This window comes from Carex rostrata, chromosome 17, assembly GCF_964058835.1.
Source record: "Carex rostrata chromosome 17, lpCarRost1.2, whole genome shotgun sequence".
Taxonomy (NCBI): domain Eukaryota; kingdom Viridiplantae; phylum Streptophyta; class Magnoliopsida; order Poales; family Cyperaceae; genus Carex; species Carex rostrata.
The window spans coordinates 5,052,232-5,071,418 of record NC_135934.1 but is presented as its reverse complement, the minus strand read 5'-3'; the positions used below and the strand labels follow the sequence as shown (position 1 = coordinate 5,071,418).

Here is a 19,187-nt window from a genome sequence, read left to right as displayed (position 1 = left end):
AAAGTGGTAGTTCCTAAGCTTTGGTGCTACCAATTCGTTTTTTAATTTTTAATTTTCAAAACGTCGATCCGAACCGTTCAAGTTGTTCTCCATATTAAATTGTGCTTGGAGACCAAATTTTACATTTTTCTGAATTTTTTTACTATTTATTAAGCCACTTTGAAAACAGCTGATCCAACGGTGGCTTCTGATTTTACTGTTTTGTTAAGCCACCGTTGGATCAGCGATTTTCAAAGTGGCTTAATAAATAGTAAAAAAATTCAGAAAAATGTAAAATTTGGTCTCCAAACACAATTTAATATGGAGAACAACTTGAACGGTTCGGATCGACGTTTTGAACTTTAAAAATTAAAAAACGAATTGGTAGCACCAAAGCTCAGGAACTACCACTTTGATCTTAGCCAACCTCTATATATATATATATATATATATATATATATATAGAGTACGGCTAACGCGCTTCCTCTAGCATATGGGCCGAAATGCTTCCGGTGGAAATTTGAAATTTCAAAATCCAAAAAGTCGATCTGAACCGTTCATCTTCTTCTCCATATTAATATCTGCTTGGAGACCAAATTTTACATTTTTCTGAAATTTTTTACTATTTATTAAGCCATTTTGAAAATCGCTGATCCAACGGTAGCTTCTGATTTTTACTGTTTGGTAAGCCACCGTTGGATCAGTGATTTTCAAAATGGCTTAATAAATAGTAAAAAATTTCAGAAAAATGTAAAATTTGGTCTCCAAGCAGATATTAATATGGAGAAGAAGATGAACGGTTCAGATCGACTTTTTGGATTTTGAAATTTTAACTTTTCACCACAAGCATTTCGGCCCATATGCTAGAGGAAGCGCGTTAGCCGTACTCTATATATATATATATATATATATATATATATAGAGTATGGCTAATTTGCTGCCAGCAGCATTTCAGCAAAGTGCTGCCAGATCTATTAGCCGTTGGATCTGATTTGAGATTCGTACCTGATGAAGCGCTAATTTGATTTGAGGGAACGGAAAAAATGCTCCGTCTGTACTCCGTAGGGTTTTGATTTTCTCTTTCCTCCCCTCAGCGCCTCTCTCTCGTTCTCTCCTCCTGCGCCTCTCTCTCGTTTTCTCCTCGGGCCACTAAGCTGGGTCCAGGCCCGCCCAGCTCGAGATCGCACCGACAACTCCGCCCATCGCGTCTGTGGACTCTGTCGCTGCGCCGCACCTCAGCGAAGCCCTAGGAAAATATGACGAATCCCTAGGCTAATCGTCCAGCAAATCTGACAAAACCCTAGGCAATTCTTGCCGCGTGGCGCCTCTCTTGCCTCAGCGCCGCGCTGCGTCTGGTACTATCGGAGGATGGTTCCGGTCTCCCGATGAAGACCTAGGCAAATCGACCAACTGGTACTCTCTTGTTGTTATCGTTTTACTGTTTTGTTTCTGTTTATACCCTTATTGTTTCATAAATTTGTGATTTTTTTGTTTGTAATTAGATAATGCTTATATATGTTTATATATGTTTTCTGGTACAATTTTGAGTTTGGGGTAAGTAGATTGTCTAATATGCTTATATATGTTTAACCGTTTTCTAAAGTTCAGGGGTGTATATTCATATATTTTCATAAAGCTCTTAATTCAATTTCAGAAACACAATATGGGTGTATATTCATACATTTGTTAAAGATTTATTTATTTATTATATGAAACTCAAAATTCATTTTATTTTTTACCGCTAGAGTAAAAGCTGTTAACAGATCACTCATCCAATTAATTTTGAATTTACACCTTTTCACTTGTGATTATCTGTTATTCTCCTTTCTGAGTTATTTGTTGATTAATAATGTGCAAGCTGTAATCCGGTTGGCACCTATACACCCTTTCATGCTATTAGCCGTTTGTAATCTATTTATAAAATATACCAAGTTCAGATCAATTTTAGAGATATCAATATACCCACATCTATTGGCTCGTACAGAACATAGAAAGAAAAATATCATTCTTATACAATACATATTCCTTCTCATCTCCGTATATGATATATATCCATTCATATCATTCTTCCAAAAATATATACTTCTAAATTATATTATATCAATATTCAGTAATTTGTTGGTTATCGAGGAGTTATTGTCAGTTGCTTCCAAGGATGTGCGCCAAGAAGCAACAAATCCGGATAATCTTGGTTGCGGTTCCAAATCTTGCACGGTAGAGACAGAATTCGCTTAAGGACGGTGCTTTGCACGATCCGAGTAATAAAGTTTCATTATAATTTAATTTTCTGTTATTATCCGATTTTACATCAGTTTTGTAGATAAATTTCTAACAACATTAACTTCTGCTAAATCTTTTGATTAATTGGAAATGTGCTTGTAGGTGCCTTGTACCAATCTGTATGGACTTTGTGCCATCGGTACCAATCAGTACCGGTTAGGGATCTTGTATGATATGGGTGAAGACTAGGAGCTTTTTGTATAAGTTCGAAAATGTGGGTTCTAACATTGTCAAGTCAAAATTAGGAGCAAGTTATGAAATTGCAATTCTATGTAATATAGGGTTTTATTTGAAACTTTTCAAGTGCTAATGCAAGTTACTCACCATGCAGGTCACTTGACAACTCAAGAGTCAACCTTTAATTGACAACTCAAGGGACATATATTGGAGATCAGGAATAAAGTACGAGGTCTTGTGTGCTTAAGATTACTAAGTGTAATTTTTGCAAGTCATTTAGGTTTTGTTTAGTTATTGTGAAAACAAAAAATAGGAGTGTAATTATTGTTTAAGCACTTGTTAACAGGAGCTTTTGTACTTATTTCTTACAATATGAGATCTATGATTTTCATCTCTTCAACATGAATGGTTATATGCTTGTATTTTGGCATATGTATTTTTATATGCTTGTTTGATATATGATTCATCAAGTGCGGCAAATACAAGATATGCTAGTACAATTTAAAAGAATGTTGGTGAAAAAGCAGCAAATACAAGATATGCTAGTGCTATCTACGAGTATGATAAAACATATTGTTTCATTTGCAAAAACTTGAACCTGATTTCTAACCAAAATAAAATTGGTTTAATTACAAAAAAATCACCATTTAATAACCACTCACAGGATTGCAAGCTTTAATCTCAATATCTTACAAACAGTGTTGGCATCAGCTGGTACCACATATTTCAATTTTTTTCTTCTAATCCAATAGGTAAGAGTTTGTAGGAGCTAATGAGCTGACAGTGATATTTCCCATAATATCATATTTATTAGTACAATTTACCATATATTGACTTTGAAATTTGGTTGCATTTCGGCCAAAGCTTCAAGTACAGCCTCAGTAATTGTTATTGAGGCATGAACCAAGAATTAAAGACAGCTCAATCAAATAAGATACAAATGAACAAAATAATAATATTACATTACTCATCAATATTTCATATATCCATATTCCATAAACAACAAGTTCAATTAGTAAAACAACAAGTTCTGGCCTTCACTGCTCGAACCTGACGGATTGAGGCCATACTCACTGGTAGGCACACTGTACTGGCTGCTCTGGTAATCACCGCTCTGCATTGCCATTTTACGGAATTTCTTCATGTCCTCATTGTAGGTGCTTGATTCGTACTCTGAGCTGGTATACGAGCCGCCTAGTGATGTGTCTCCTTCCAGTGCACGGACCACCTATTACGACATAATGTATGCATATGTATGTACCAGGTGCATGCTTATGTATAAAAAGAAAGTTTTCGTGCAAAATCATTTTCAATTACGACATTTACTAATGGTTGCTGGCAATTTACATTTGCTGCATTCATAGAGCAATACAAATCATTGCTTTGCATATACACCTCATATTATTCTGACGAGGTACGATAGGCTACATGGAACATTTCACTAAATGGATGTTTGCCCATAATTTTTTACTTAATTGTTATGTACATTTTTAGCCATAATTCTTGTTGCAAGTTGTTTACCTTTAATTTTTTACCAAATGGATGTTTGAACATAACATTTTCTACAAAATTGTTACTACCCAATTTGCACCTTCTGCGTGTATATAGCCATTCAAATATGAACTTTTCCTATCAGCATCATACAATTTCATGCGCTAAGACAAGCTACTTTGAACATTTAACCAAAATGGAGTTTACCATGCTCATGCAGGGTCGGCGCTTGGCAGAGTGACGCACACAAGCAGCTGCAACAGCAATCATTCGTGCCATCTCATTCTCTTTGTAGTTTTTCTGTAGCTTTGGATCCACCAACTGTTCATAGTTGCCATCCTCGATCCCACATTGCATCAAAGGCCTTGCCTGCATGAACAGTAGTATGTTATAAAAAGGGTGAAATAAAAAAAACTTTCGGATTCTGATGTTATAGAAAAAGCAAAAATAATTGCCATAAGTTGAAATTGAGGTTTTTTGTTAAATTATTATACTATTGGACATGTCCTCATATTGTGGCCTTCCTTTCTTTGACAATAGCTACAAGTTCGACTCAAGGTATGGGTATACCCATGTCCAACTTAATTGCTTTTACACAGATCAGAGCTTAATGCGAGACTTTCAATATGAATTTTATTTTGAGATGGTTGAACCACAACACCAGCTGGTTTTTATACTATTTTTTTTTTAATTCATAGCACATAAGTTCACAGAAGTTCAAGCAAGGATATCAAAATTTAATACTAAAATTTCAGTTTAAAAAAACAAGTACCAGTACCACCCAGACTGATATGTTCATCCTTGGTTTTGACAAAGAATATTACAAAACTACGCATAATGTATACTCTTGGACAAGTATTAATCAATACATATATACCTCATTGAATAGTAATTTGCTTACCTATTACTACTATAGCTTTCACATCATTTCTGCTAAGCATCTCTATTTATAATTTTCCTTCATGCTGTACAGAACTGGGACAATATACAGAAAACAAAAAGGGCAAATTATATAAAAACTTGATTTCAAGTATACAACATTGTTAAGTTCCATGAAACTTTTGTCCGAGTTTGAAATTAGTTACCTAACTTGTGAAGAGATAATTATATCTTATTCTGTTAGAAGCAATTGGGATCAATTAATCAGAAACATAGAGACATGGAGAGAAGGAGAGAGACTTACATGATTCTGTTTCGATTCCCTGCAACGCGAAGGATAGAGATTCACTGGAGTCGGGGGAGAGACGACACAGGGAGCGGAGCTGACGGGAAGAGAAGAGAACAAGAGAGAGGCGGAGCTGAGCGAGCGACCTGGAGCGTAGCTGAGCGAACTGGAGCTGGGCGGAGTTATCGGTGCGATCTCGAGCTGGGCGGGCCTGGACCCAGCCTAGTGGCCCGAGGAGAGAACGAGAGAGAGGCGCAGGAGGAGAGAACGAGAGAGAGACGCTGAGGGGAGGAAAGAGAAAATCAAAACCCTACGGAGTACAGACGGAGCATTTTTTCCGTTCCCTCAAATCAAATTAGCGCTTCATCAGGTACGAATCTCAAATCAGATCCAACGGCTAATAGATCTGGCAGCACTTTGCTGAAATGCTGCTGGCAGCAAATTAGCCATACTCTATATATATATATAGAGTACGGCTAACGCGCTTCCTCTAGCATATGGGCCGAAATGCTTCCGGTGGAAATTTGAAATTTCAAAATCCAAAAAGTAGATCTGAACCGTTCATCTTCTTCTCCATATTAATATCTGCTTGGAGACCAAATTTTACATTTTTCTGAAATTTTTTACTATTTATTAAGCCACTTTGAAAATCGCTGATCCAATGGTTTTACTGTTTTGTTAAGCCACCGTTGGATCAGCGATTTTCAAAGTGGCTTAATAAATAGTAAAAAATTTCAGAAAAATGTAAAATTTGGTCTCCAAGCAGATATTAATATGGAGAAGGAGATGAACGGTTCAGATCGACTTTTTAGATTTTGAAATTTCAAATTTCCACCGGAAGTATTTTGGCCCATATGCTAGAGGAAGCGCGTTAGCCGTACTCTATATATATATATATATATATATGAGTAGAACTAGGGTGCTCTTAAGCTCACCAAAGTTTTGGTAAGCTTAACTCTAAGGATCCTAATAACAATCCCCGCAAGTCTATCCCCGCAAAAAACCCCGCACAAACTGTCAAAAATATCATGGGGGGACCGCTCAATAATTAATACTCCGCAGAAACTGTTAGTATTTAACTTGAAGCATCAAAGTATTTATCGTGAATTTGCAAAGTGTTAATCCCTATGCAATAATCTCTATTTAGGAAAGAATAAATCAATCCATTAGTTGTCTCCGCACAAAATTTCCTTTTTTTTTTTGAATCATCCCCGCACAACTGGGGACCATTAAATAAACAATCCCCTCATAAATACTTGCCATTTATCCCTGCACAAATTTTTCTTTTTTTTTCTGGATTGTCCCCGCACAACTGGAGACCATTAAATAAACTATCCCCTCACCCAATGATAAATACTTCTCAGACATAAGGATAAATACTTTATGATACATTGATAAATACTTTATGTTACATGGACAAAAACTTATCAGACATAATTGCAACTTTCAGTACAATATCAATGATAAATATTTCTCAGACATAAGGATAAATACTTTATGATACATTGATAAATACTATATGTTACATGGATAAATACTTATCAGACATAATTGCAACTTTCAGTAAAATATCAATTATAAATATTTCTCAGACATAATGATAAATACTTTATGTTACATGAATAAATACTTTATGTTACATGAATAAATACTTCTCAGACATAATTGCAACTTACAGTAAAACATCTGTGAAAATGATAAATACTTACCATATATAATCGTAAATACTTGTCAGAACAACGATAAATACTTTCTTGAACTTTGTTTTTGAACTTGTAAATAAGTAATGTTTAATCAAATCAAAGTATTATCATGTCAGGGACAATGATAAATACTTCTCAGACATAAGGATAAATACTTGTCAGAACAATGATAAATACTTTCTTGAACATCAATAAACAGATAAATATTTATTAGCGGGAATTGTTATTAAATGATAGTATAATTAATGCGGGGATTGTTATTAGAGGACAGTATAATTAATGTGGGGATTGTTAATTAATGCGGGGATTGTTATTAAAGGGTAGTAATTAATGCGGGGATAAATGGAAATTCTTAGAGGAATTAATGCGGGGATAAAAGGAAATTAAGGGAGTTAATTTGGAGAGAGAGAGTGCGGGGTTAAATGGGGGGGATAGGGGTGAGGGGATCAATATAATTATTCTAACTCTAAAACTCATCAAATCGATTTCAAATAACGAATCTGAACCGTTGAAACCCGCCTACCTTACGTGTGATGCATCTACATGTGAAATTTTTAAACATTCGAATTAATTTAATATAAAGTCAAGTGGTCAAAATTAGAAGGTTAATTAATTAATTTTAGTGCATTCATTTTTGAATGTTTTTTTACCGCTTGACTTTATACTAAATTAATTCGAATGTTTAAAAATTTCACATGTAGATGCATCACACGTAAGGTAGGCGGGTTTCAACGATTCGGATTCATCATTTGAAATCGATTTGATGAGTTTTAGAGTTAAGCTCACCAAAGCTTTGGTGAGCTTAAGAGCATCCTAGTTCTACTCTATATATATATAGAGGAGGGTTCAAATGCCTCCATTTTTTGTGCCTCCATCATGCCTCCATTTTTAAAAACTTTAATAACTCAAAATTTAAATCTTAAAATTCAAAATAAAACCGTTGGATATGAACTATATCATTTTATCTATGCACATGTAAAAAATTATGGCATTTCAACTTTGTTTTGATTGTCATCTTGAGCTTGTAAAAATGTATACAAATGTGGATAATTTCTAGACGTTGATTTTTGAACTTATTGATTCATATAAAAGCAAAATCAAAATGTGATAATTTTTTATGGGTACATAGAGAAAATAACATAGATTACATCTAACGGTTTTATTTTGACGTTTAACTTTTAAATTTTGAGTTATTTAAGTTTTTTAAAACGGAGGCATGATGGAGGCACAAAAAATGGAGGCATTTGAACCCTCCTCATATATATATACCGTCTATTGTTAAGTATGTAACAAGAAATCGAATACAGAGAACACAATAACATAATAAAATTGTCAATATATTATGCACATTTGGTGAATGACCAACTAATAAACTGTCAACTATATCAAATGACGGCTATTAGACTATTTCTATATATGGACAAATCAACATAGTTTATTATTATAATTTTTTTTTAATTTTCCTTCAAAGAATTTTCTTGATTTGCTACTGATAAAATAGACACAGCACTCTCGGCTAAAACAAATAATTTAGCACATTTGTTTTAAAATTAGAAGCAAATTAGAAAGAGGAGGTCAAGCCAGTTGGTTTTTCTTTCATGCTAGCACATTATGTTGCTTTATTTGTTTTTTTAATTAACATTTTTTGTTGACTGCTCAGCCCGTTGCTGGGGGAATGGAATGGGACATGTTATGGGAGCCCAACTGGATAATGTCAAAGACTACGGCTGCAAATGGTATTTTCCACAAGGTTTAACATGAAAACCTTACATGTACTTAATTTGCTACCTTATAGTCATATTTGACTGTGGACTAAACAGTGAAATAAGAACTTTAGGTCTCACTTATTCTGTCAAACATGTTTTAATTGAGCCGAACTAAGATGAAATAAGCCGATTAATTTAAATTGACTCTCTCTCATTTAGAAAATGCGATTCGGAATACGTGTAGCAATCTCTCATAATAAATGAATAAAATGTCCTCATAATTTGGTAATTTCAACTTCATCAACAACTACTTATGAATTGTTTTTCGGCCTCCACCCCTTATCACAAGTTTTAGATCAAACAAATCCGATAACACAAGTTACTCATGAGTGAAAATGGACTTTTTTGAGTCCTAGAGGACTAACAAGTAAGACGGCTAGTTTCCGGATACAAAATATCCATCCTAGCTACTATGGACGTATATGTCCAATTGATACATTCAAAGATATTAATGTTGGACTTATGAATCCTTAGCTATTTATGCACGGATTTTTACAAAAAGAAAAACAGATAATTAAATAAAATTAAAAACATATGCATATATGATTTTACCATTATCCGATCTGTATCGGATACGTTTGCACCCCTACGTAGGGGCGTGTAATGGGTCATTATATTGGCTGGCATTGTGGCATGGCTTGGGACAACTGTTCATTTTTGTTTCTTTTTTCAAACACATCGGTATTTTACTATTTTTGTACATTACTTTTTAATTATACTTTTAAATATTCGGACCAATTTTTTTTAATTTTCGTTTAATGATTTTTAAATTTGAAGTTTATTTAGTAGTATATTTACAGTTTGATAACATCATCAATTAATGGATTATTGAGGAGTCTGGCTAGTATAACATTAGTGTTATTTCAGTCTATATAACACCAACTTCAAAATCTATTGAATCAACTTCAAACAGTGAATCTAAACTATTCAAACCGATTTACTTCATAAGTTGTGTGTTTCATGCAAAATTTATATTTTTTTCGAATTTCTTTAGTATCAAGTCAAGCGGACAAATGTGTGAGTTTTTAAGTTAATTGTAATACATTCATTTTTCAACATTTTTTACCGCTTGATTTGATACTAAAATAACTCGAAGATATAAAATATTATCACGTAAATACATCACTCATAAAGTAAATCAGTTTGAACGGTTTGAATTAGTCGTTTGAAGTCTATTCAATCAATTTTAAAATTAATGTCATATGACACCAATGTTTAGCTAGACTCATTATTGAGTTGTACCGAATTGCTCCATATATTATGTTCATTGGTGATGAGTTTTTACGAAATATATATTCTAACAGGCAATTACTTTTTGAAATAATTTAAAATAATTTCTCCATAGAACAAAATTTTAGTTTATACATAATTAGAAATTATAAATTGAAGGTACATGAAATCAGATAAATATTATGTCTGTAGAGAGAAATACTTGGTAATGCTTCGATAAATAGTATCTTATAATTACCAGATGGAGACAATTTTTTCAAATTAATGGTCTCCACTATTGTATTTGAAATTGGATTATCTGTTTGCGCCTTTACATTTGAACCTTTATATATCCGTCATTTTATATAATATACATTTTAGAATATTCCTCATTCCGTACATTTCATCATATTATAAGGTTTGAACCCGGTTCATTTTATTTTCCCTAAACCTCAGTTCCAACACTCAAGTCGACTGAAGCGAGAAACCTCAGTTCACTCTTTCTTTCTCCTATCATTTCACCATTTCTCTCTTTTTATTTCTCCGTCGTTTCTCAAAATAACCGCACAGGGTTTCTTAAAAATTTTTCTTTCGTTCAATTAGTTTAGTTTGTGCAATCATCAAATCCGAATCAGAAATGACTTTTATCAAGTCGTTAAGCACGGATGCATCTCATGGCATTGTAGCCGATTGTGTGATCAACAGTTCTGAAAATAAACCCAAAGATAAGTTACATAATCAATCGCAAGACGAGATTGTACCTGGAACTCCAAATCAATCGAATATACCCGATCAAAGTAATATATCTTCTATTTTGATTTTTTTTTTCGTATTTTGTTCAATAGACTTCATTTTAGGTATAGATACATTTTTTTGTTTGGAATAAGGAATTGATTTGAAGTTGTAAAATGTTTTATTTTTGTGATTTTTTCGATTTTGTCATTGGAAAATTAAGTTGTGTGTATAATTGCACCATTTACTGTACAAAGTGTTAATACTTAATTGGATAGTTATAAGTATTATGTAATACAGATATTTACATCTAGTTAGTAAAAATTAGCAAATGTAAAATTTATATGCAAATTTCTAGGAATATTTAAAGATTTTAAGGTAAATACCTCATTTGTTTAGATTAGATTTTAAGGTAAATACCTCCTTTGCAATACAAAAAAATGTTCACAAGATATATAAAATATAAAAAAATTATTTTTAACTAACTATAATGAAAGTTTTTTATAATTTTTAACTCTTAACTTTTTATTATAATTTCTTTTAAAGTTTCTTAAATTATTTTGAGTTCCAGCGAGTTCTGTTTAATTTTCTCCAATATATAATTGTGAGTTTTATAAAATTTTGAAGAGTTGATAACAAAAACATTTTGCAAAAATGTAACTCCAACTTCATAAGCGTGTCTCCTTGTACATCATTAGTACTTCATGCAACACCATTCGTGCCCATCATGCAAAAAGTTGTTTTAACCATTCAAATTGCGTTCTTGCTGTTTCAATGAAACAGACGTGTATATACCTTTTTCTCCAAAAAAAAAAAAAAAAAAAAAATTGCGTACAGATAGCTAATTGCTATTATTAGTATCAAAGGTTTCAATAATGTTTATCGCGTCACGACATAATGGTTAAAAAAATGACGCTATGTCCATATAGTGTCGCTATAGTGTGCTATAGTACTAATAGCGTCATAGGTCTAAAAACTCTATAACGGCGCTATTTAGAACCCTGATTAGTATACACAACGCTATTCTTATTTTTATTTAAATTTGTGTCTATGTATTTCACTTTTTTTATGTTAAATACAGAGGGCAAGTTCTGTATCTTTAAATATTTATAAAATTTTCTCAACTAAATATTAAATTTGCAACTTCTCACGTAGACAACATTATTTTAATCACTGTAAACAGATTCCCTTATTTCAACTCTTCAAAGAAAGCTGACAAAAAAAGAAAGATCATTGTACTTGCTGCTACTGAGATAGAGCTCGGTAAAATTGCTGGTTACGGTTTTGTAAGTCATGAACCTTTTTTTAAAAAAAAATCGGTACATTATTTGTACTATAATAAAATGAATTACTTTTTTAATTATATATGTGTTATATTCAAATCATGATTTTCAAACTTTATTTAATAATTTTCAAACTTAAAAATTGTTAAAATTCTCACAGTCGCTTCATGTATGAGTTAATGTTTTATTCCAATTTTTTCAACCAAAATTGATTATTATATTCATTGGTTGTGTTATGTCAATTGTAGAGATGTTGCTCAAATACCTGAGTCGTCAATATCTATACGAGATGCTTACATGTAATTTAATCACTTTGTGAGTTTAACTTAAGAGAAAATGAAATTGATAAAATAATAATAATAATAATAATAATAATAATAATAATAATAATAATGAAGACTATATTAAAAAAAACGATAATGTTAAATTTTTTTTATCAAACAATTTAAATCGTCTATGCATTGGAAGATGGTTTGATGTTATTTTACAAAATTATTCCTATATCAAAATAACATATTTCTTATACTAAATAAAATACAAAATCCAATTCAAAATGAAAATGAAATTTAATCAGCCCACTTGGAATTTAAATTTTTATATGCTCTAATAAAAAAATAATGAGATTCTGAATCTATCTATTATTTGATGGATAATAATAAGTGTTTTTCAATTTTTAACCTTTTTAATGTATTAAATATCTTTTCCGATTATTGTGTTTTTATAAAATATTGAAATTTGATATACCACAAAACATTGCTATTATGTTCAAAATCTAAAGTGACACATTGGAAACGGAAACCAAACACAACTTTAAACAGTGCATAGAAACTTGTAAATTCATAAATTTAAAGAAACAAGAATATTTAGATCCATCTGCCTTCTTGTACTCTGTCATTAGTACTTAATGCAACACCATTCATGCTACCCATTTTTATAGTTTACCCTAAAAAAGGGATCCCAGCCCACAATTTTTGAAGGCCTTTATTTTTCAATATGGACCGTCCAATATTAGACGAATGCATTTATATGATTTATCAACGTTATCAGAATAAATATTTGAATAATCTCAAACTGTCAATGGTTCTAAATGATGTGTTAGTTCTAGATCAGATGTTCCTAGTCGAAAAAAAAAATGTAATCTTATTAGTTTCTCAAGCGTACCTATTATACTAGAACAATGGAACCAGAGGGTGTTTGAGGGACGTCAAAAAAAAATTCAGTTTGATGTCCAATCCAAATTGTTCGATTTCCTTTAAAATCTATTTAAAATTTGCGTGAATGATTAATTTTAAAATATGTCTTGTGAATCTAAATTTAAGCGGAAATTTTGATACAAGAACGACATGAAACATGATATTCGACGCAAGGAACGTGACACCAATATTATCGCACCATAAAATCGGAGGAGAAAAGGAGTAAGACCCAATTCGGCAATGAAATATTAGAGCCAATCAAGTTCGGCACTAGACAAGGCAAGACTTCGGTATTCGGATTCGGTGCTTGAACGAGAGATCGTGGATTGCTTTTTCGAAATAAAGCGATGATTTTCCGGATAACCTATTCAATCGACATCACTGTAGGCATGAAGAATAAGAGAAGAAGACGTCCAAATAGTAAGACCATGAAAGATAGAACCTGCTAGATAGCGGAAGATATGCTTGACCGATTTTCATTGAGTAGTGGTCGGGTTGTGCATGAATTGGAAGATCTTGTTGACCGCAAAAGCAATACCGGAGCAAGTGATTGTGATGTATTACAAAGCCCCAATAATAATATGGAAGAGATGAGGATCATCAAAAGAATCACTATTATGTTTGAACATATATAGAGGTATTTGGCAGCACAGAATGATTATCATTTTTTCCTTTTTAACTCATATTTAGTTTCCTCCAATATATTATATTATTGTGATTTTTATAAAATCTTCAAAAGTTGATAACAAAATACCACAACACTAATTACATTTTTCAAAATCTAAGGTTAAAAACTGAAAACGAAAATCAAAGACAAATTTGAAGGAGAATTTGTTAATTTATTCCTTAATTTAAAGAAATAGGATAATTATGTCCATCTTCATATATAAGCGCGTGCATTAGTAATTAATGCAACACCATTCGTGCCGATCATGCAAAACTTGTTTCAACCATTCAAATCGCGCCATTACAATTTACGAGTTAGCTGCTAGCTATTACATGCAATACCATTTTTATGTTTTTATAGTTGACCCAAGAAAAAAAAAGGATCCCAGCCATATATATATATATAGAGAGAGAGAGATAGGCTAATGTGCTTTCGGTAGCATATGGGTCGAAATACATACAGTCCAAATTTGAAATTTCAAAATTCAAAAAGTCGATATGAACCCTTCATCTTGTTCTCCATATTAATATGTGCTTGGAGACCAAATTTTACATTTTTCTGAATTTTTTAACTATTTATTAAACCACTTGGAAAATTGGTGATCCAACGGTTTTACTGTTTTGTTAAGCCACCGTTGGATCAGCAATTTTCCAAGTGGCTTAATAAATAGTAAAAAAATTCAGAAAAATATAAAATTTGGTCTCCAAGCACATATTAATATGGAGAACAAGATGAACGGTTCAGATCGACTTTTTGAATTTTGAAATTTCAAATTTGGACCGTGTGTATTTCGACCCATATACTACCGAAAGCACATTAGCCTATCTCTATATATATATATATGGACTTGGCTACAGTGCTATGGGTAGCTAAGAGGCCTCCCGTGCTACGGCTCAATATTCGACTTTTCAAAATCCTAACGGTCGATCCGAACCGTTCATCTTGTTCTCCATATTAATATGTGCTTGGAGACCAAATTTTATATTTTTTGGAAATTTTTTACTATTTTTTTAGATTTATTGAAAATGGCTGTTTTTCAGACAAATCTGGGCCATAAAAAACAGCGATATTCAATAAATCTAAAAAAATAGTAAAAAATTTCCAAAAAATGTAAAATTTGGTCTCCAAGCACATATTAATATGGAGAACAAGATGAACGGTTCGGATCGACCGTTAGGATTTTGAAAAGTCAAATATTGAGCCGTAGCACGGGAGGCCTCTTAGCTACCCATAGCATATTAGCCAAATCCTATATATATATATATATTTTTTTTTTTTTGAAAATAGTGACAGCGGTTCATAATGTTTTTTTCAAAACCTTTAATTTTTCATTATAGACCGTCCGATATTAAACGAACACATTGAAATGATTATCAATGTTATCCGAATCAATATTTAGATGATCTCAAATTCTCGATGATTATAAATATTGTTGTTTTAGTTTTAAATCTGACGTTCCAAATCTGAAAATGTAATCTGACATGGCTTCATTGGCTTGATACAATTGTTGCTAACGGTTTTGAAAGTTATGATTTTTTTTTTGTATTTTTGTACTACAATAAAATGAACTTTAGACTTCATTTTAGTACTATTTGCACACTATTTGTACATTGTTTTTAAATTATATTTTTATTATATTCGAATCACAAATTTTAAATTTCATCAAATTAATTGCAAATTCAAAGTTATTTATTAGTTATTACCATTGAATTTTTATTGTAGTTGCATTGAATTTTTCGCCAGAATATTTTAGTATGTTCATTAGTGATGATCAATATTTTTACGAGACATATATTGCTAACACATAATCACTTTTGTGAATTTAAGAAAAATAATAAGTGTGTACAAATTGTTACCTTCTTCAAAATCTAAGGTTACAAATTAAAAAAAAAAAATCAAACACAACTTTGAATAGTGCAATGAGAACTTGTAAATTCATAAATTTAAAGAAATATAAATATTTAAATCCATCCTCATAAGCGTGTCTTCTTGTACCCGAAATTTTTATTAATAGGAAATTAATTAAATAAATATTCAAAATGAAGAACACTTTTGCATTTTTTCGAGATATAGGGAAAACGTGATAGTTAATCACGTCCTCTGGCCGTTATAGACTATCACGGTCTAAATTAGCACTAATCACTGCACTTCTGAAAAAAAAAAAAAAAAAATTCCTGGCCGTGATTGATAATCACGGCCAGAATCAATCACGGCCAGAATTCAAATCCAGTGCAATATCTTACCGTGTAGAATGAGATCTGAGTTTGTCCATTTTAATATGGCATGATGCATGCCTGGCCGTGATTGATAATTATGGCCAGGAAATTTTTTTTTTATGTGCGGTGATGATAATTTTTATAGAGACAGAGATGAGAGTTTTTTTTTCTGATTTTTCTTATTATATATTTAAAGCATATACAGTGAGTATATATATCTCCCTTTCTATTTTACCGTTGACATTCCAACGGTTCATTTCTAACTATTCTAAATTACAATTTTACCCTTCTCTTTATTTTACAATTTAACCCTTCTAGTTTATTTTATTCTTCAACACTCCCCCTCAAGCTAGGATTATAAATGTCGATTAATCCTAGCTTGCTCGTTATTTCTTCAAACATTCTCGGAATTAGTCCCTTGGTGAAGATATCGGCTAATTGGTCTTGACTCTTCACATAAGGGGTTGCAATCTCTTTTGCTTGTACTTTCTCTCTTATGAAATGACAATCAATTTCAATATGCTTTGTTCTTTCATGAAATACGGCATTTGAAGCAATGTGCCTTGCCGCATTGTTATCACAAAACATCTTTATTGGCTTGTCAATTTTGAAGTTCAACTCTTCAAGCAATTGTTTAATCCACGCGAGTTCACTTGCGGTGGATGCCATGGCACGATATTCCGCTTCCGCGCTTGATCGTGCCACAACATTTTGCTTCTTGCTTTTCCATGTGACTAAGTTTCCGCCTACAAATGTGCAATAGCCGGTTGTTGATTTTCTATCAAAGCTCCCGGCCCAATCTGCATCGGAATAGCCACATACATCATTAGATTTATTATTTTTCATCAATACACCCTTTCCGGGTGATTTCTTTAAATATCTTAAAATCCTATCAATTGCATCCAAATGAGGTTTTCTTGGTGCGTGCATGAATTTGCTAATTTGGCTTACCGCAAATGATATATCTGGTCTTGTTACCGTTAGATAAATTAGCTTACCTACAAGCCGTTGGAATTGGTTGATATCTTCCAACGGTTTCCCTTCTTCAAGATTTAACTTACAATTGCTATCAATTGGTGTTGAGGCCGGTTTGGGTCCTAATTTTCCCGTTTCTTTTAGAAGGTCAATGGTATATTTTCTTTGCGAAATAAATAATCCTTTGATAGAATGAGCTATTTCAATTCCTAAAAAATATTTAAGTCTACCAAGATCCTTAATTTCGAATTTTTCTTTTAAGTGTTTTTTAACATTGTTAATTTTTTCACAATTGTTTCCGGTTATAATTATGTCATCAACGTAAACAAGGACAATTGTGGTATCATTATTTTCATGCTTTGAAAATAGTGAGGTATCCGATTGGCTTATTTTAAAACCAAGAAAAATTAAAAATTGAGAAAGTTTTCCATACCATGCCCTTGGAGATTGTTTAAGTCCATAAATTGATTTTTTTAACCTACAAACAAGGTTAGTATTTTTTTCTTTTACATGACCCGGTGGTAGGGTCATATAAACCTCTTCCTCAAGTGTTCCTTGAAGAAATGCGTTTTTAACATCCATTTGATATAAACTCCACCCATTATTTACCGCTATGGAAAGTAATATCCATATGGTGTTCATCTTTGCTACCAGAGCGAAGGTCTGTTGGTAATCAATACCATATGTTTGGGTATACCCTTTGGCAACTAGCCGGGCTTTATACAGTTCTATAGATCCATCGCTTTGGTATTTTATTTTATAGACCCATTTGCATCCAACCGGTTTTTTATTTTTTGGTAATGGTACAATGGTCCATGTGTCATTTTTTTTCTAAGGCTTGAAGTTCTTCTTCCATAGCCTTATACCACACCGGTTGGTTAATGGCTTCCTCAAAATTTCTTGGCTCCTCTATTTTAGAAAGTGAACTAATAAATGCACGGTGGGATTTTGAAATATTTTTATATGAAATAAAATTTTCAATAGGATATTGAACCTTATAGGTTACGAAATCTCGTAACCTTGTTGATGGTTGTCGATGACGAGTTGACCTCCTCCTAGGTTCCTCTTCATTATTTCCACCTTCTTCAATATTTTCTTCTTCAACGTTTTCTTCTTCTTCTTCTTCTTCTTCTTCCTCCGCTCCATTTTGAGAGGTGTTATCACTTTCTTCCCTTTCTTCTTCTTCATCATTTCCTACAATTCTTTGCTCAATAATTTGATTAGTAGACATAGGAATGACAAAGTCATTTGTACTAATTTGATTATCAATCTTATCTTTGTTTTTAAAATATGGCTCGTTTTCAAAAAATGTTACATCTCTAGAAATATAAAGTTTTTTATTTATAGGGTCATAGCATTTATAACATTTCTTTTGAGATGAATATCCTAGAAAAATAGCCTTTATAGAAGTATGGTCTAATTTATCTCTTTTATTTTGGTGTACATAACATGTACATCCAAAAATTCTTAGGTGATTAAAAATTATTTTTCTTTGGTAAATAATTTCTAATGGACTTTTATTTTTTAAAACGACACTTGGCAATCTATTTATCAAATAAGTTGCGGTAAGAACGGCATCCGACCAATAAATTTTTGGAACATTGGTTTGAAACATAAGTGCTCTTGTCATTTCAAGTAGATGACGGTTTTTTCTTTCGGAAATTCCGTTTTGTTGTGGAGTATAAACACAAGTTGTTTGATGTATGATTCCCTTTTGTTTCAAGAAGTTTGAAAAACTTTGATTTACAAATTCCGTTCCATTATCGGTTCTAAGAATTTTAATTTTAACATTGTATTGATTTTCAATTAAATTTGAAAATTCTTGAAAGTAAGAAAAAACCTCACTTTTATTTTTTAATAAATATAAGTATGTTAGTCGTGAAAAATCATCTATGAATGTAACAAAATACTTAAAATCATTGTAAGAGTTTATGGGAGCGGGTCCCCAAACATCGGAATGAACAAGTTCAAAAATATGATTACTCTTTGAATTTGAGCTTACAAAAGGAAGTCTCGTATGCTTAGCTAGTTTGCATACTTCACAATTGCTACAATCCAAATTAGAAAAATCAAAAATATATTTTAAAGTTCTATCAGAAGGATGCCCAATTCTTCTATGCCATAAGTGTCCCATGTCTTGCACTTGGGTGTTGAAATTGTATTTTCGGCTATACAAAAAATATAATCCATTTTTGAAAACACCTTCACCAATCATCCTCTTGGATATTAAATCCTGAAAAAATACATTTTGAGGTGAAAAAATAATTTCACAATTTAATTATTTTGAAAGTTTTCCCATAGATAATAGATTGGCGGTGCAATTTTTTACATGCAAAACATTTTCAATTTCT

The 19,187-nt window shown here is 32.1% G+C and overlaps 1 protein-coding gene across 1 annotated transcript; it reads right to left on the bottom strand.

The window, feature by feature from the left end:
• Nucleotides 1–3,366: 3,366 nt before the first annotated feature.
• Nucleotides 3,367–5,368, bottom strand: LOC144568518 (proline-rich receptor-like protein kinase PERK5). Its single transcript, XM_078318880.1, has 4 exons — nt 5,111–5,368; nt 4,829–4,902; nt 4,135–4,296; nt 3,367–3,664 (listed from the first exon to the last, which is right to left on the bottom strand). The coding sequence occupies exons 3-4, from the start codon at nt 4,282–4,284 to the stop codon at nt 3,449–3,451; spliced, it is 366 nt and encodes a 121-aa protein (XP_078175006.1). The 5' UTR covers nt 4,285–4,296; nt 4,829–4,902; nt 5,111–5,368; the 3' UTR covers nt 3,367–3,448.
• Nucleotides 5,369–19,187: the final 13,819 nt, after the last annotated feature.